At 42.3% G+C, this 18,332-nt stretch overlaps 1 protein-coding gene across 8 annotated transcripts in view; it reads right to left on the reverse strand.

The window, feature by feature from the left end:
* The window catches only part of nmo (serine/threonine-protein kinase nemo), a 107,778-nt gene that overhangs the window by 19,183 nt on the left and 70,263 nt on the right, over nucleotides 1-18,332 (reverse strand). For all 8 annotated transcript variants that reach the window (XR_004581589.2, XR_004581588.2, XR_013063967.1 and 5 more), the window contains exon 4: nucleotides 8,905-9,011. Coding sequence is in view for 4 of the 8 variants with exons in the window: in XM_034326132.2 (XP_034182023.2) it covers nucleotides 8,905-9,011 (107 nt within the window). In the remaining 4 variants the exon portion in view is untranslated. The remainder of the gene's footprint in view (nucleotides 1-8,904; nucleotides 9,012-18,332) is intronic.

Raw genomic sequence — 18,332 nt, forward strand, 5'->3', positions numbered from 1 at the left:
CCTTCAGACCAGTGTTTCCCAATGTGAGGCCCACGCCCCACAGGGGCAATTTGAATGTTACTAATAATTAAAATAATATAGAAAAATCTTACATTAAAATTATTTCCTACTTGAATTTCAGTTCTCCAGTATATAATGTTTTGAAAATATACTTACTGTATTAACTCAACAATTTTCTAGTGATTTCTTTGTGAAGCCTATCATTTAAGTTTCTTCAGTGAACAATTCAATTTTTGAATATTAAAAATTATGTTTACGTTACATAGGGGGTATAAGAATTTTAGAAATGTTTAAGTGGGACATGGCACAAAAAAGGTTGGGAAACACTGCTTTAGACGAACTCTTTCCTATGCAAACCTCTTCTATGCGATCACACACAGTAATTTCTAGCTATAGAAACTTACTTAACACGTTGAATACCATGTCACTCATATTTGGATGACACTTGAATTGTCAAAGGGAGCCATTGTCTATATTATTAGGAATTTGGTTACTTATATAATTAGAAATATTTTTATTAGGTATCTGAAATAACGGATAATGGAAATTGTTGAGTTTATTAAACAACTTGAGGCAAAAAGAGTAATCTATTAAATTAGTTTGATTCTAAGAACGTCTCGATCTTCACCCTTCTAATATTCTCTTTTAAATAAGCTCTCAGATTTCCGAACTGTTTATAAGAACAGATAAAGGCGTCGAACTGCCCAACAGTTTTCTTATTCAGAGCTTAGCTCTGTTGCATCTTTCGAAGTCTTTAGACGTTCCTTGAGATTTATAATAAACTTCATTTTTCAATTTAAAAGTAAAGATACGGTCTGTTATTTATTTAATAACCATATCCTAACAGAAATAACAAAATAACGGAAAATAAACAAAATCAGAGAAAAATAAAAATATTATCTAATGAAATTTTCAACAGCGTTTCTGTACTCTTTCGAGGTCTTTGTCACACTTTCGTATAATGTAAAGGGTAACCGTGTATACTGAATAAATAAAATAAATAATCAATTTGCCGTTAATTAATTAAGAAATCTTACGCCTCATCATGGTCAATCGTGTTACATTTTCAACGCGACGAAGATGATCGTTTAACTATCAAGCTCGCGTCACGTCGAATCTGTTAGGTTTTAATTATCGTCGAACGTGGAGAACGTGTTACGTTCGTCCTGCTCGAAGGATAGACCGGTGGTCGCCAGGATTCAGCCATTACGCGTGGCTGCCACGTCCTGCGAGATAAATTGCGTCCACGGATTAATGTAATAGAGTGATTAATCGCGCGAACGACGATCGGATGCAAGCACGTGCTCCACGCGCTCGATTATATCCTGTTTTACGCGGGAGGACTTCGATGAAACCAGTTCGAATGGGCAGCTGGAAAATTCCCAATAACGATCCTCTGTCTCTGTAATACCGTGGCGACCAGCGAAATTTCTAGCGGAGGAAAAGGCCGTAACAAGGTTTAATAAAACAATAATTCGTACCGTTTTGAACGGGTCAGGAAGTTCCTCTCCCCCCGCTTGGAACACGTCAAATTCCCTTTTTAAGGAAAGTATTTTCTCTTGTCATTTCAAATAGCAACAGTTATTTCGTATCCTACCGATTTCCCTCGCATCGATCTTGACGATCGATCGCGTTCTCGAATAAATCTAAACCAAGTACATCGTCCGTGTGACCAGAGGATTCGCGCTTCTTTGTGAAAGTGGATTTCAATAGATGTGTGCCGAAAAATCTGTCGACCCTCTGGTGGCTCGGTATTTATAGCGCGATATTTCTACCCGCCTGAAAATAGTAGCTCGCCAGAAGGTCGACGACCTATTTCTTCCTCGTTTCTCGACTTTCAACACGGCTTTTAAACGCATCAATAAAATGCATCCCGGTTAATCGAGATTTAATCGCGCGGAAAGAAGAAGCGTCTCTTATAGAGTAGCCATATAATTAAATCGTTCTGTAGGAAAGATTTACAAGCACCTTGTATATCCTATCAATTTCGATAGAGAATATTCTAAAGGGAAATTTCGTCTCTGCCAAGCGAAGCGTCAGGTGGTTCTCGGAAAGACGAGGATGGAATTCCGTGGCAGAGGATCGGCCGGTTATCGCCCGGACCGAAAATAAGCTCGGCGTGACATCGAGTTCTGCTCTCTTTGTTTGCGCCACGTAATTCTGGCGATGCAGCGAGATTGCGCGCGAGTTTCAAAATTAACCGCAAGGTCAGCAAGAGGATCGGTCATCCGAGAAGTGATCTCCCCAGGCATGGTCGAGGTCAGCCTCGAGACTCGAACGATTTTCGAACGGGTCCAAAGAGAATTCTTCGAAATTTACGTAACGCGTCGCGGACGATGCACAATTTTCGGAACAGCAGAACGTTTGTTTCTCGAGAAAACAGATTCCGATGACTGATTCAGCTGGAGAACAACAGATTATTCGGAAAGCCAAGTGAATCGGCCATTCAACGTTATTGAAGGGTGAATCTTGCCGCGCTATTCAATCTTGGTTATCTTGGCCTTAAACGTAGAGGGAGACAATCGGAGCGTGTAGCGAGATTATTGACAGCCACCTACGATGCTTGTCACCGAGCAACTATGTAATCTCGAGTTGTCTATCGTGGCCGAAGGATTACGGGCTGTATCGTTACAGAATCAGAGAAATCCGAAGCTACCATTGAAATAGGAGCAAAGATCGATCCGGAAGCCTCGATTCACGTGTGAAAAGGAAGAGACAAATCTTTGATCATCATCGAAACGACGCGTCTCGGAAGAAGTCGATTCCAATCGTCGCAAGCAGCGCTACCCTGAAGACGTTGCCAATTCCAGGAGAACACGTTCGAACGATTTCATCGTCGATCACTTGTCGAATGTGGTGGCGATATAACGGCGAGGTTTCTTGCTAGGAAAAACCTTGATTTTACATCGGTCGAGGCTGTAAAGGGTTCATCGCACCCGAACCGTATGCGTGCCATTCCCCTGTCTCGATTCCTCATTTCTTCTCTTCAGGGACGGCAGGCAGATCAGATCGACCGAAAGTCAAGGACGAACGACTGACCGTCTCGGTTATTAACTTCAAGGTCGTTCCTCCTGCTTATGGTATTTCTTGCTTCGCGAATATCGTGTACCTTTTTTAGTACACCTGTTGTATTCTGTGACAACGGGATGATGAAAAATATGAACAGGTTAATTCTATTCGTAGCAGAGAATCTCGTCGACGAAGCGCGGCCTGAAAAATCACGATCGTCCAAGTTGCGCAGAGCTTGCAAGCTCGTTAGTCGGACGTCGTTGTTAAAGGGCTTCTCACCGTCGACGCTCTTCAGCTTCTGTTTTCTTTTCCCCCCGCGAGCTAATTGCATTCCTGCCTATCGGCCTCAAAAGCAACCGTGTTCAATCGAAATTCCCTCTGACGTGACCCACCTTCGCCTGGACATCAGCTGATCGTTACTGGGTCATCGAAGGTTGAAGATGTAGGTTATAGGTATAAATAGAATCTTTTTTCGTAGCTATCAATGTACACGGATGAAAATATTTTTCATGGAGTTATTCTCGATAACAGAGACCGAGTATTTGAATTTTCCGAAATAGAAATTTGACTGAATACGAAATGCTCGCGAAGGGGAAATAAAGGGCAGGCACGTTCGTGACACGGAAACGGGGTCGGATCTATAAAAGTCGATCCCAGACACGTGAAACGGGAATAATTCGATTTTAAATCGTTCGCACGGCCACGTGTCCGAACGGAAGTGGTTTCGCGCTCATAATCACCGATGCCAGTTTAATTCGGTCGCTTAATTAACCGCTCGTTAATGAAATCCAACCCAACGTTCGAATTTCTCGTCACGCGTTAACATTTGTGGTGAGTCCTGTATTTCAGCGGGAGCGGTGTTTGGCTTGAAAAGAGGATTTCACTGGCGTAGGTGATTTCGATTGCAAAAGTGATACTTAATTTTCTCGTTAAATCAACATCGATGGAATAATTCTTAAAAGTTTCAAGTAAAAAAGGAATTGTATCACTGAAATAATTATCAAACGCCAATTAAGAAGAGTTGAAATTCTGAACGATAGAAGAGAGAAAAATTCGGTAGCGACGTATGCTAGTGTTTTTTGCAGATAAAACGTAGGAATTCAAACGTTGAAAATCGAAAGCATTGCTCAACGATTCGACGCTCAAAACGATTGCATAGAGAAACTAACGAACGGCGCCATCGAAAAGGCTGCCGGTGCTTTTAATTAATCCTTTGTAATTGTATCTATTTCCATCGAGCTGACTGGCCAGCGCGTGCATCCGGGATTTGTACATAAAACGGGATTTCCGTGGGAAAATGAAACGGCTGTGGCGAGTTTCAAAAACGTTTTTGAAACATCGAGCTTCTGGTTAAAGAACGTTTCAGTTCACACGGTTTTTGATTTCCCAAATTTTCATGCTCTTCTTTTTTCTCATTTCCACTATCTGCCACGATACTTCATTAAATTAAACTGGAAACAAATGTATCAAAGCGAGATATAAACGATGAAAATTTGATAAATTGATATAAACTTTGTTTATAAATGAAAATTAAGCATGATTTCAATTTAACTTTCTTCGCAAAATGAATAAAAATATAATTAAATGCGATTTCTACTCACAAATCTGATGCATTATAAATATTTTATACAAATTTCAAGCCATCGCTATGTTAGATATTAACAGAAGTTGCAGTAGTCAAGACTCGTCGGTGTTGTCGTTGATTCGAACTACTTGCAAGTAGTACAAGTATCGCTGATCAGACATCTGTTCATTTCGCTGTATACCACTCGCAACCTTCCAATTCTTTCCGTCAAAAATATTAGTAAGGATTAACGACCCGATTCCTAAATTAGAATTTAAAAGCACCCAAGGGTGACACCCACGCAAACGTTCCGAACCTTCTGTCGTTCGTCTTTCCCCTTTGGTACCTAAGATCACACCAGCTGTTTGACCAAGCCCGCGTCTAATAGTTCCATTTTTTGCCCAACATTCAACCGTGAAACGAGACGTTCAAGTATCTCGGCTCGCGTTTCGGCCGGCTACCTTCTCCCTTTAATTAAGCCAAGCTTGAACTTTTTCAAACGAGATCACGATATTTACCCCGGTCTTTCTTCCCCGGTGAAAAGGAGGCTTAACACGCCTCGCGCGTTAACCTCTGAGCCCCCCGTTTCACGCCCTTAGTTTCGTCGACGAAAGCGGAAAAGAACCGCGTGGCGAACAAAACTGCGATAGTAACGCGACCCATTCACCGTCCGTCTGGCGTGAACGCGCGAAATAATGCCGCGTATTTCTTTGCATCCCCTTCCGACGCTCGCGGGAGATCGTTTTAATTAGAGAAAAATATGCTTTCTTCTTTGAAGAACGACTGTCGTGCCTCTTAATCGTGTTCCAATGCTTCGACCGGCATGAAATTATCAAATTAATCGTTCTTTTCATTCTAATAATTAGAGTTTCGATAATTGGAATAATAGAATACTGGGGGGATAAAGTAGACGAAGCTTCTATCAGACAACGATCAGCTTAATTAAAACATCATGCAGAAGGATAGTAAGTAAGGAGGCGAGAGGTGGAGGAAGGAGGTTAAGCAAGAAGAGGAGGAGAGGAGAAGCCCTGGTGGCGGCGAGCAACCGACCGGATGACGGGGTCTGGGGTCACGGATGGGCGGTGGCAGGACTGGTTTCGGACCAGTCAAGAGAAGAAGAGGAGAACTCTGCTCTATCTGTCCGGGCTTTACGTGCTACGTTCTACCGGGTGGGAAAGTTTCAACGTCGAAAACGTAATTCGTGAGAAGTTTCAGAATCTCATCGTCTATTATCTCGAGATTTCTCTCCAGATATTCTGACAAATAAAAATAATTCATTTATGAGGAAGAAAAAGCCTGTGGCTGTATTCAAACCTTATCGATCCCGTTTCGTATAGGGTAAAATACGCAAACTTTGAATTTCAATAGAGACTTGGAGCGGGTGAAATTCCAGCGTTTAGAGCCTTGTTGTTTCCAACCTGTCGAGAAACGCGATGGTTAACACGCTCGAAGGAGCGCCGCGGGCGTCGTTTTCGTCGGGGTTGTCGTGGAAATTAATTCGTCAAAGACGGACGAGATGGGGAGGAGGCAACCGGTGTCTCCGGCTCCTTGTTTCTCGCGTATCGTGGAAAGTATGGGAGCCACGCCGTTAATATATCATCCCCGTGTCTATAGTTTTGTTCATCTTTCGGTGCGCGAGTTTTCGAGGGTAATTTGTCAACGGTAGCCTCCGTTGTTCCCGTGCGTTGTCGCGACAGGATGCGCGGCAATCAGGATACAAAAGGGAGCATCAGTTCTCCAAGGAGAAGATACACGAGCCTCCATCTTTCGATGAAACTTTTATAATTCTATAACACCCAAATTCCAGAACATACTTTATATTGCGATATTATTTTCTTGGTATTATATCACTTTTTTGTTTCTTCTTGTTTTTCTTTTATTTTTCTGTATAGCGTATCCACAAAAAATTTTATTAAACAGACTCCTTCGAGGCCTGCTCCGAATCGATATAAGCGCCATTACATTTCAAAGCAATATGTATCCGCTTATAAAAAGCTTATAAATCCGCTCATAAAATAAAAATGAATTAACCCTTTAACTGCGGGTGTGGTATATAAACAATATGTTAATTTTTGCTAATATCAAATAGTTTCTGACAAAAATAATTCATTTCTAAGAAGAAAAGGCTAAAGCTGTATTCAAACCTCATCAAACCCGTTTCGTATAGGGTAAAATACGCAAACTTTGAATTTCAATAGAGATTTGATAATAGCTTAAATACCACTAAAATAAAAATAAAATAGATACAATAAAAAAAACCTTTTAAAACAGAATATCACTTCAGTAATATATTTTAAAATTAGAGCGTATTTGAAAAAAATGAAACAACGCAGAAAAAGTATTCGCACAATAATTTCTTGGGATTTTTCGTGCGACGTAAACATTCGTGGCAGACAGCCACCCCCGTCGTCTGTTCCTTGTCCAGGAGGGTCGATAATTATTACTCCGCATTGAGAATCTCGCCGCGGCGACGCGTGCACTTTGTTATTTGCATTTTCCTGGCTGGGTGGAAACGAACAGAGAAAGGGAGAAGGATATTCGTGGATTTATAAGAGGGTTGGCGAACAACGCAGGGGTTGCTGAAGAAGAGCGTCGTCGAGCACGGTTGCAGGGGTAGCGAAAAAGAATCAACGACCGCTTTAAAAGTAAGATTTTTGAATAATGCTTTCGAGCGAGCGCTTTGGAAAAAGAGCGGCAGCGGCTGGTTTAATTAACTCGGCATTCTTCAAGCACGCGGACAAAGTTGAGGAAGCCGGCAGACACGAGGCTTTTTCAAAATAATTACACGACGATCTCGGTTCAAGAGGGAGCAGATGCTTCTGTTTCCCGATCGAAACATTCCGCTCAGACATCGTTCAAACGTATCTTTTGTATTATTTCAAAATAAAATAATTATCTACTCTTTAATTATTTTTCTCTTACTTATTACCTAAAAACATTTCCACCCCTTTGTCCCTGAATTTCTTCGACACAGAAAGCAACGAGCCTTAAATTCATGGTGGAGTAGAATGGTAGAAAGAGGGTGGGCGTCGTTAGGGGAGGCAAAAGAGACGAGACGCGACGTAAAAACGTATCGAAGGGCGGAGAAGATATTTCCTTCGTTTTGATCTCGCTGAAACGCGACTTTGATTCTCTGTCTGATAAAAAGGGTTGCCAGTGAAGGACCAACGCGAGTGGTGTCGTTACTCGCGTTCCGCGCCACCCACCATATCCCCCATGGAATTTCATTTCAAAGCAGTTCTGCTCCTTCTACCAACAACTATCCCCGACTGAATGTATTCTCCATGAAAATTGCTGCAGGTGAATCGCCATCTAATTGCTTCCCGATCACTTCGTCATTATTCAATGGTATTCGTGTGCTTCTATAATAATCATTTCTATTGTCTCGAACAATTACATCGGACTATTTTTAACATTAACTCTTTGTTTTCCTCTCCGGTATACTGATAACTGTTATCAAGCCCGAGTTACCAGTCGACTCTTTCCTGGATTACTCCTTTAGACACTCCAGACCCACGATATATCGCCGCCGTTTATTCCAGCTCCTTTGTTAACGTTAAATCCTTTCTCATTTAAAAGTCTAAACCGCTGTCTCTGGCTCTTGGCTTTTCAACGAGTTTCTTACGGGGTCATCGAGCAAAACGATCCATCTCACTTTCCGTCCGCCACTTTTTTCGGTCTAAATTATAATTGTGAAACCTTCTAGCGTTCGTCCTCTTTCTTTTTCCACCTGGCTCCAGAGGTTATATAGGTTTTACATGCATAAAAGGCCGCGGTGCAAAGAACAAGGGAACAGCTATTAAAAATGAAGGAGAGTAATCCTTTTCTTTTTTTTGGAAATATTACTTTTCAAATTCTTCACTGATATATTAAATAGAATTGCACGCCTGTTTTGAGCGAAACTGTATACCGATTAGAGGCCGCAGGTGGACGAGCGAGGTGGTGGCAAAAACCGCGAAACGAAAAGTAAATCTACGAGTATCTGGTGTAAAAGGCGGGACACGATGATGATGCTGTTCGTTGGGAGTGTGAAATCACCGGTAAAAGTATGATGTTGCTGTCAGTGAATCAGCTGCACTCTGACAGACTATCAGCACGTGGCTAATTGCGTCTCGAATTAGTGATACTACGATACTTTGAGAAAATTACTTTTTAAATAGCAAAATGATTAACCCGTTGATCGACAATTACGGCTATGATAATGATAACGATAAATCTGAAAGCTTATAAAAATATTAAATTATACAAATTATTAACACGAATCGTGTAACGCGAAGGAATAAAAATTTCATGCGAATTGTAAATAAGAAAAGAGAATGATGTTCACTCACCTCGAAGGATCTGGTAGAGGAAGACCTTGATGTGGTCGGGGCTGAGATGCTGCGGACTGACGATGATCTTGTGCAGATCGCTCTGTAACAGCTCCGTGATCACGTATCTGTGCAACGGCTCGTTAAGGAATTTATGGATAATCATTGAATGGCCAAGCTAGATTAAAGCGTGCCCATGTGGACGACTTTCAATTACCAACTAGACCTCTCTTTCGCAGCCTCGTTCGCACGCTTGTCGATACCTCGTTACCCGTGAAAACGTCCAATATTAGCGTCGATTATAAAATAAGAAACGAAAACGAAAAATGATAAGATAAACCCGTTTAATTAATTGTAAGCGCACACGCGAATGAATTCGAGCGAAAAGGGACTAGTCGCGACACCCTTCGTTTTTCCTTGTTTCTTTCACGAATGGTCGTCGAGGCGTGTTATCTGATCGTTTAATCACTTAATTCGTCGGGGAGAAAAAAGAATCTAATTTGTAGCACTCTATCGATGACGACGATAAAAGCCGCTCGAGTGAATCAGTAGTGTGATGCGAATCGAGTTTATTAGGGAAGGAATTGATGTTGATTTCAAATTACAGTTTGATTAAATAACTCTCGGATGGAATTCACTAAATTAATAATTACCGGTTGTCGAAGCGCGTGCTTAAGGATCGACGGCAAGAAAATGTTTGGCGAATGATAACAAGCATAATTAATCGATCTAACCAGCTAACGAACCACGACGTAGACACTTTTGTCCGTGGTTCCATTAACAAAAGTGGATGCTTCGCCATGAGCTTGCCGTTTAGCATTGTCTCAGCTAGCGCTGGCTCAACTTCTGAAGAAGTTTCACCCCGTCGGAGTCAGGCCGAGCCCTGTAAATTACCCTGGCTGCTTTATTAAGGCCAGCCACTTTCGTCACGGTACTACGTCATCGGCTCTCGATTTCCTTCTTTTTTTCCCCCCCGTTTCTTCGCTGTTTCTTCTCCCTTATCTCCCCCCCCGGTTGCTTTCCCCCCTTTTCCCCCCTCATTTCGATGGATTAGCTTCCTCGAAAGCCGACGAAAGAATCCATTAAGCTGGCCGGATCGGGAACGGGTGCCTCCTGATTACCAAGGTTTTCGTCCCAACGAACGTTTCAATCGAACGAGAAAGAAGGGATAACGATCGGCTGCGTCAGAAATTATTTTACAAACGCGTGCAATGAAAATCGAAGATTTCATTCCACCCCCTTTTCGTCGAGCGCGGAGTTCGCTTTAAAGAGGAAAACTAAAAAGCAGATCTTCAAGTTTTAACGAAGTACCTTCGCCCAGCTGTTTTGAACAATTCTCCAGGAAACAATACATTTCTATCCTACTTTCCAAAGAAGGGGTTGGAAGTTGTTCCTCTCGCTTTGCTAAGCTCTCGTCGCCTAGAAACCGGAAGATAAATCAAACTTAACATTCTGTTAAGGTGGTCAAGCTGATAACAAAAGAAATTAGAGAGGAAGCTCGGTAAAATGGACGCCGGGGAAGTTCGACAATTACGGAAGTCACGGTTAATCGGCGCCCCACCCTCGGGAAACGACGAGGGGCCGGAGTTTCTGCTCGTACGGTAACTTCTCCGCGGTAATTTCGAGAGAGCAACTCGATCGACGAAGAAAAAGAAGAGGGGTCGGAAGGAAAAGAGGAAGCAAGTTTCACGATAAAAAGCACTCGAAAAGTTTTTGCGCGACCCGAACGATGGCCGACCATTCGAGAGGCGAAATAAATGAGAGAGGGGGGAGGGGTGGGATCGAAGAAGGGCATCGTACACGCGGCTTTTCCGCTTCCGCTATAAATTGAAACACGAGCCCTACAAGTCGAAGGTGGGATGTTTATCGGCTACTTTCTTTCCTTGTATCGATGCTCGTAAATATCTCACGGGTTTCTTGATTAATTATTAATTAGAGCAGTCAGAGCTCGTTACGAAGGGACAAAATAGAAATGGAAGAAAGCAGTGTCGGTGTCGATCTAACGGTGACTCGAAATCTGAATCGATCTGGGTTCGAATTGTCTCCTTTGAAAATTCGTTTTTACTCATCGTAAAAGGAGAGAGGGAGGAGAGAAAAGGTTGGAAGAGAATGAGAAATAGTATAATGGCGGAATGAGGTCGACTGGTAGGTTGGAATGCAGGTAGAGGCTGGCTGCGAAGCCGGCGTGGTATGCAAGTCGACTGGTCCGTCCGGCTGGCTTTGGCTTCGAACACCTAAGCACAGCCTTTTGCCGACGTTGCTTTCCAACTATCTCTTTTCAAACGCGATCGATGGATCCACTCGAACACGGGCCAAAAGATATTTTCAATCGAGAAAAAACGATCAGACGACTGGATAATTTTCCACCAGCGATTCGGCCAAGGGAGGACGTTCGAGGTCGCGAGACGATATTCTTGGCAATCAGTTTTACGTTCCGTCTGTATTTTCTACGGTTATACAAGAAATAGCCGGAATTTTCTCGTTTCAACATTGAGAATAACATCTTTTATTTATCTTCTCAGTTATTCGATTAGTCTACTCTAACGTCTGCGAAACAATTGCACTTATTTTTCCTCTAGTTCTGATAATGAAACAATCACACGATTAAACGCGAGAAAATTGAATCAGTCAGCTCTCTTTCGAATACTGGGGGGAAAAAAAAAGGAAAAATAAACGGCACGGCTCTTCACGTTCGACGTTTTTCACTCCATTTCATCGGTCGACGAACATCGTTGAAGAGAAAAGCAATCGAACGCCGACAATAGCTAATTGTTCATCAGACGTATCTCCAGCCAATCGGTGCTTCAGCACCATTTTCCAAACGATTTTGTGGTTTTTCTTTTACCTTCGTTCTATATCCTTTACTAAATATTATTGTAATATCCGATTATCCTCCGGTTCGGTTTCCCTTTCCGAACGCGTACCGCGCTGAAAATTGGGCAACGTCGAAATAACGAGATTTTGTGGAAAATAGAATTTCGATAGATCTCTCGTTCGTCGTTGAAAGGATTATTCAATATATCGATTACTTATTAAAGATATTAATTTTGTTAATTTACATTCATATTTAAATTAAAATGAACGCGTACAGTTTCGAACGCACGAGACACTCTGTATATTTTTCTTCGAAGAAATCATCTATCAACAAATTACAAAACGTAGTACTATACGTTAACGTTTCACCAATGTCGCAATGCGTTTCGCAATCCGCGAAATCTTCTTCGAGACCAGCGAAAGTCACCGACGAGACAATAGAATTTCTCTATAATCACGAGTCGAAGGATTTTACTTGAAAAAATCTTTTCCAATCGTCGGTATCATTTCACCTTTCACCGGCAGCATTTAACTATTCCAGCCTATCGATCCGAGCGATCGATCGTTATTAACTCTTCCAGTTTCTCGTGATTTATCGAAGACGCGTAGGCGAGGATCGTTTCATTAAACCGCGTTAAGCAAACTCGATCGCAACGGAACGTCTTCTATATTCATAATAACGCGTTCATTTGCAGCCAGATAATTGGCTGGTCCGACTCTTAAATCATCGGCTTCCAATCAACGAGCGATTAATCTGCGCGCAGAGAACACTGGCCGACAGGAGAAATCGAACTTGAGAGATTTATTTATTTCGCGGATCGAAAGTGTCCACCCTGAACATGATTACTCGAGAGCGCCTACAGTGTTAATGTTATCAACATGTTAATGAAGGGTTACTTTAAGGGGGCAACCTCATGTAAAATGAAATTTTTGAGCATTTGTTTTTTTTTCGGTTAAATCGATAGGAAATTTCCTCGGGAATGCGATAAAAAAAGTTAGAAAGTGATCAGAAATGTTCTTGTATGTTATTTTCAAAATAAAGTGAACGGTTGTATTGGGCAGAGCGGTCTAAGTTTTAAACGCGTTTTTCTCGAAACGCAAAATTTCGCATGCCGTGCAACGTAGCTCAAAAGCTAATTACTCGATCTTTATGAAACTTGGCATATATATTCTATAAACAATTGGCCTCAGCATGACGAGCTCCGATTTTCCTTTTTTTATTTAAAATACTGTTATTAACAATTTCTCATAATCTAAACTCCGGTTTTTTTTCAAAATTTTGCCATTTTCGCAATTTTGAAAATTTTAATAAAAGAAAAACGTAATTCTGAGCGTTTTTGCATAAAGTAGCTATTCTATTTTGATTTTTTTGTTCCAAATCATTTTTGTGCCTTGTACGCTGCACGGCGAATTTACAGGATGCCATTTTCAAGCCGCCATTGCACCATCGTTATTAGGAATTACAATTTATAAAAAATATTTCCGTATACATTATAACGTTAATAAATGACACTTCAAATTTTAAATCAATCTGCGCATTACATTTTCGAAAAAAAATTCTTGAGAAACAGACCGTTTACATGAGGTTGCCCCCTTAATGCATAGCGTTACCCTTTCTACCTAATCAAAGGCCAGGGATTGTTAACTGTTTCGATATGCTGGAACCGTCAGGTTAATAACGTAGTACTACGTGTTTGCGTACGGTACAGAGATAGCAAGGTGAAACGATTCAGTCGACGCAGCCGGTACAGCCGATTACATTTCAATGGTACATTCAGGTGGACGTCGGAAACGAGGAGGCGTAGCCATCGTTGAATATCAATAGTCGCTTAAGGATGTCGTCTCGCGCGCGATCAACATCCAGGTTATTCTAATAACACAGAACCTTCTGTTGATCGATTAACATCAACGTTCCCGCGTCGAGCGAACCAAACGCAACTGCTACTCTCGACGTTCTCTAATTACCCTAGATTATCAATATTATCATGCTGGACAAATATTTGCGTAACTCGGAATCTGAACCCCGTAAGACAGCGCAGTTATTTAGAACGATGATAGGTGAACAGATACGTCACCTGAGGAGGTAGATGAAAATCTCTGAATTTCTTTTAATTAATAAAATTAAAAGGCAAACTGATGGCCGCTTTACCACGGAGTTTCACGCGAAAGCGCGAAAGTACGCGCTTTGCAAAAAGGATTCGCGCGAAAGGTCTAAAGGTGATCGATTCGTCAAAGGACAGGATTAATTGGAAACAGAGTTTTTAAAGTGCGCCTTTAAAGAGACGTCCGAAGGAAAAGACTACGCCGTTACTTTGAGGCCAGACGTTCGAGTCCCAATGCGACCACCCCTTTTCACGAGCTGACCTTTTCAAAGCCACCCTACCTACCCCAATCGGGACTTCCTTTAGCTCGAAAGTTACACTTGAATCACACAACGTTTCCCGCGATTCCCTTTTTAGTTAATGTTCCACGATGAATCCTTGCGGAGCTTCTGGTCAAAACGAAGGATTAATTATTAGACAGCTGAGATGGTAATATAAATTTCATTTTAAACAAGAGGCGAGTTAATTATCGAATAACTTCGAGTCTGGGTCGATCGTGATGTAAACTTTCGAAAAATAACAGAATTCGTTGAATTGTGGCTCTCTCCATGGTCCGCAGTTACAGGACGACTATTAAGGAAAGGGGGGTAATCACTGTCTATTTACTTGACGCCTCTTCGTATCGACACTCGACACCTTTCGATCGATCGTCGATTTCCACTTCCGCCTTTCTTTCGCCGATCCCGAGGAAAAAGGTGCACGTTCCTGGACGGTTTGCCGATCGCGACCGTTGCAGACGCTCCGATTGGCGGATCGATGCGCGTGTCTGCCTCCTGGTAGGCACGTCGACCGGTTCCTCGACAAAGCGACTTGCCCCTAGCATCTTCCAGTGCAAAGGGAATCGAGTATCCTGGCCGTTTCTTCTCTCTCCTCCTCGCTACTCTCCGCTCGGCGTGCTGATACCGGTCCAAGGAGAAGCTGCTGGGGAAGGAGGAGGAAGAAGAAACCTGGAAGAGGTTCGAATTCTTCGAGCTGGCTCCTCTCCCAGGACTCCTACATTACGCTCTTTTTTTCGCCAATCTTCGACAATCAGCCTGTTCGATAGATCAATGGCTCGATTCAAACGAGAGGACGCATAAACCCTTCTGTTTTCTTCCTTCGAAGTCGCAACACTCGCGATCAAGCGAACATTTCCAGTCAACAAAGTGTAGATCCTGTTGCTATATTAATATCGGCTCTATGGTCGCTATAAAAAGAATATTAATCGTTCGACACGTGTTCGAACGTCAAAGGGAAGTTTCAGGGCGGATATATCGAGCCGTAGGTAAAGGTTATTGCTTCGACAAAGGTCCTGTTCGTCGCTTTTTTTCATTTTTCCAGATATTTAGAATGTCCTTAGCTACTTCGTAGGGATGTACCTGGATCTATCTGTTTATCGATGAATCGTCGATGTCACCGAGGATACGCGTGTCTGGTCCCTTTGTTAGCCAAGGATGAGAAAGAAAAAGAATAAAGTTAAGGACGATGATGAAGGCTTAGAGAGCGAGGTGTTCGAGCAAGGCCAATCCGGCTCGTCCGACCGGTCAACCGAGTTCGAACTCGGCTCGCTCGCAAACAACTACGAGAACCAGCCGAGTCCCAGGATTCTTCTCAGCCCGATTCCTGTTGTTCCTCGTAAAAAATACCGATCTACATGGGACGTGAAAATTTTACAATGCCCCGCGTTCGGGATCGGCTCGGAGAACCGTCCGAGCTAGCTTCCAACAACTGTTTAGACGCGTTTAACCCCCCGTTATACCCCTGCCGATTTATTTCCCCGACGAAACCAGAACCCTTACTTTTCTCGATAAAAAGCTACGACCTAGAAAGTTCAAAGCGAAATACTTTTGAATTGATTCTAAAAGAAACTGAGAAACGAACAAGACTGCATAGCGAGGGACGAGGGAAACAAAGAGACTCTCGGCCCCAAAAACTGAGCGATCGATACGTGGCACGATACTCGATATATGGAGGAGAAGCTCGCTGAGAGGAAGTCGCAATCAATGCTTCCGGTTCGAGGCACGTACACGCGTCGAGAGAGGGATATTTTTCTCACGCGAATCGTCATCTGGTGGCAGTGTAATTTTTCCAAGAAACATCGTCTCCAGGCGATCTCTTTATTCCTCTCGATCGCTGGAATAAATTCATCCTGAAACGACAGGAAAATCAAACATTTCGTGTCACCACAAAGAACCTGATATTCATTATCTGACACAGACAGGAATGAAATGAAAAGAGATAAAGTTTCGTAGAAGAAGACGCACGACGCACGCTTATCACGTGTCGTTTGTTTAATACTTGATTTTCTTTTTTTTTTTTTTTTTCCAAACTCGTATCTTTGAAATGAATATTTCTTTCGCAACTCTCGGCACAGCATCGTTAGCAGACACGAAATTTATTCAGGATTTTTTCCCGCTTTTTCCCCGCCCGACATCTCGCTCCAGCTTGGTGGCAACAGTTGTTGCGAAACTCGAGAATTTTAACGGCGCGACTTTAACGAGGATTTTAATCGGCGAACGACACCAACGATAATTTGCACCGCGTTCAACGCTTTCGCCACGAACTTCGCGCGTTTCGTTCTTCAATTACACCGACGACACGCGCGTGTATGCGCGTCGAACACGGCGACCATCCTCTGATTCTCCGTTGAAACGAGCAGAGAGAGAGATAAAAAAAAACAGGAGAGAATAAAGAAACAACGCGAATCCCGATCGTAATGGAAATGAACTTGTTTTCGTTTTAATTAGAAGCGAAGCTGCGCGCGAAAAGATTCCGCGAATATTATGGGCGACACTCGAGATTGCGCTGAAAACATGTTTACCTGAATTTCGCGAACGACGCAGCACGGATAAGCGAAGTTTACGAATATAAAAGAGAAACCCTCGAAGAATTTATTTTTCGTTTCGAGTTATTCTACCTTTTCGTTGTTATTCGAGCGAGAGCTGAATCGAAAGATGGAAAATTTTCAAATGAAACAGTCCTGTTGGTTCTTCATTATTTTTGAATTGTTCTATAATCTAGCATTCGCAATGCAACGCTGACAAAACAGGAGGATTTATCAGCGAGTGTCGCTGCCAAAACATTTATCATACATTATGTCGGTGGTGAACTGGTCGGTGAAAAACACGCGTCATAAAAGCCGCGAGCACGGCGAAAGCACGCGCTCGTTTATTTACATATATATTTTTTTCTGTTCGCTTTTCATTGGGGGGGGGGAAAAAAAGGGCGAAAGGTAGAAAGAGAAATCGTTTCCCGGCAATTTAATAGGACCGCGTCGTCGAGAGCAGCGAAAAATCAACGTTCCGCGAAAAGTGACCTGCATCGGAGCGGATTGAAATTTCGCGAAAATAAAGCTTGGCGGTTTTGCACGGACGACGGAACACCTCGTTCGACGATTAAATCTTCGTTACGGCATGCATATGGCCAATAAAACCCGATCGATCTTGTCTCCAAAACTCTCGATACCATTTTTTATTTTAACATTATCCCCGTTCGCCGTGTTTCCCTATCAGAGCACTCAGGTATTTCGAAACTTGTAAAGCAATCCGAACACGTATTTTCTTTCCAAAGTCCACGGTACCAGGAAATAATTGTCGATAATCGAATCGATGCACGCGGCACGCGTCAATTTTCCATGGCAAATCGAATTTCTCCGGTGAAATCAGGCCGGTAAACGACGTAACAGAAATTCATCAGCGACTATAAATTAATTTTCCGGCCGAAAGTTTGCCTGTCAGTGAGCTGCCAACGATACCGCTACCTCTTGAAACATCGTTCGTTACGATCATTCGATTGTCCTCGGTTTTCATCGAGAGAATATTCGTTCGCGTGGTAGAATCAATCTTCCCGGAACGGTGTAACGCAGACTGAACGCAGCGGTGATGCGTCAAACGTGTACGATTTCGAATTAGATCAAAACACAGCATCCTATCGCAATGATTTCTCAGAGCCTTTTTGCGAAATGTAGTACCACGTGAATGATTTTCTCTGTTAATTCTTATAATTAACATCGCAAGAGTATTATTTCGGCAGAGTGGGACACTTCAAAGACATCGAAAATACCTTTTCCATAGTATTTTGCATTTAACCCTTTCGCTGTCACGCGAATTTTTTAACTTCCACCGGTGGGCCAGAAATTTCATATTAAAAATTTTATAATGGCAAAGAACTGCGAAATATATTAAAATAACGGTACAATCTTGCCAATAGCACATTTTTCTTACAATTAGTGATCACCGGTGACCACCATGGCTCAAATAAAAAGACAAGGGCCGGTCCCATGGGACCACCGTGGTAGAGAAAGGGTTAATTATTGTTGTTGTTATTATTATTATTCCAATCATTGAAGTTATTAATTAATTAATTAAATATTGAGATAATTATATTGAACGAAAATAAATGTATCTGAAAGTACCGGATTACAGAATTTTCGAGTTTCTCTAATCCACTACATACCACTACAATACTTTGCCTGATCGATCGAAGGTTCTCGGGTAAGTGCCGTGTCTTTTGACACAGTCCTCTTGCCAGAGGGTCCCCGGACCTTCCCTACTC

The sequence above is a fragment of the Osmia lignaria genome, chromosome 3 (genome assembly GCF_051020975.1).
Source record: "Osmia lignaria lignaria isolate PbOS001 chromosome 3, iyOsmLign1, whole genome shotgun sequence".
Classification (NCBI taxonomy): Eukaryota; Metazoa; Arthropoda; class Insecta; order Hymenoptera; family Megachilidae; genus Osmia; species Osmia lignaria.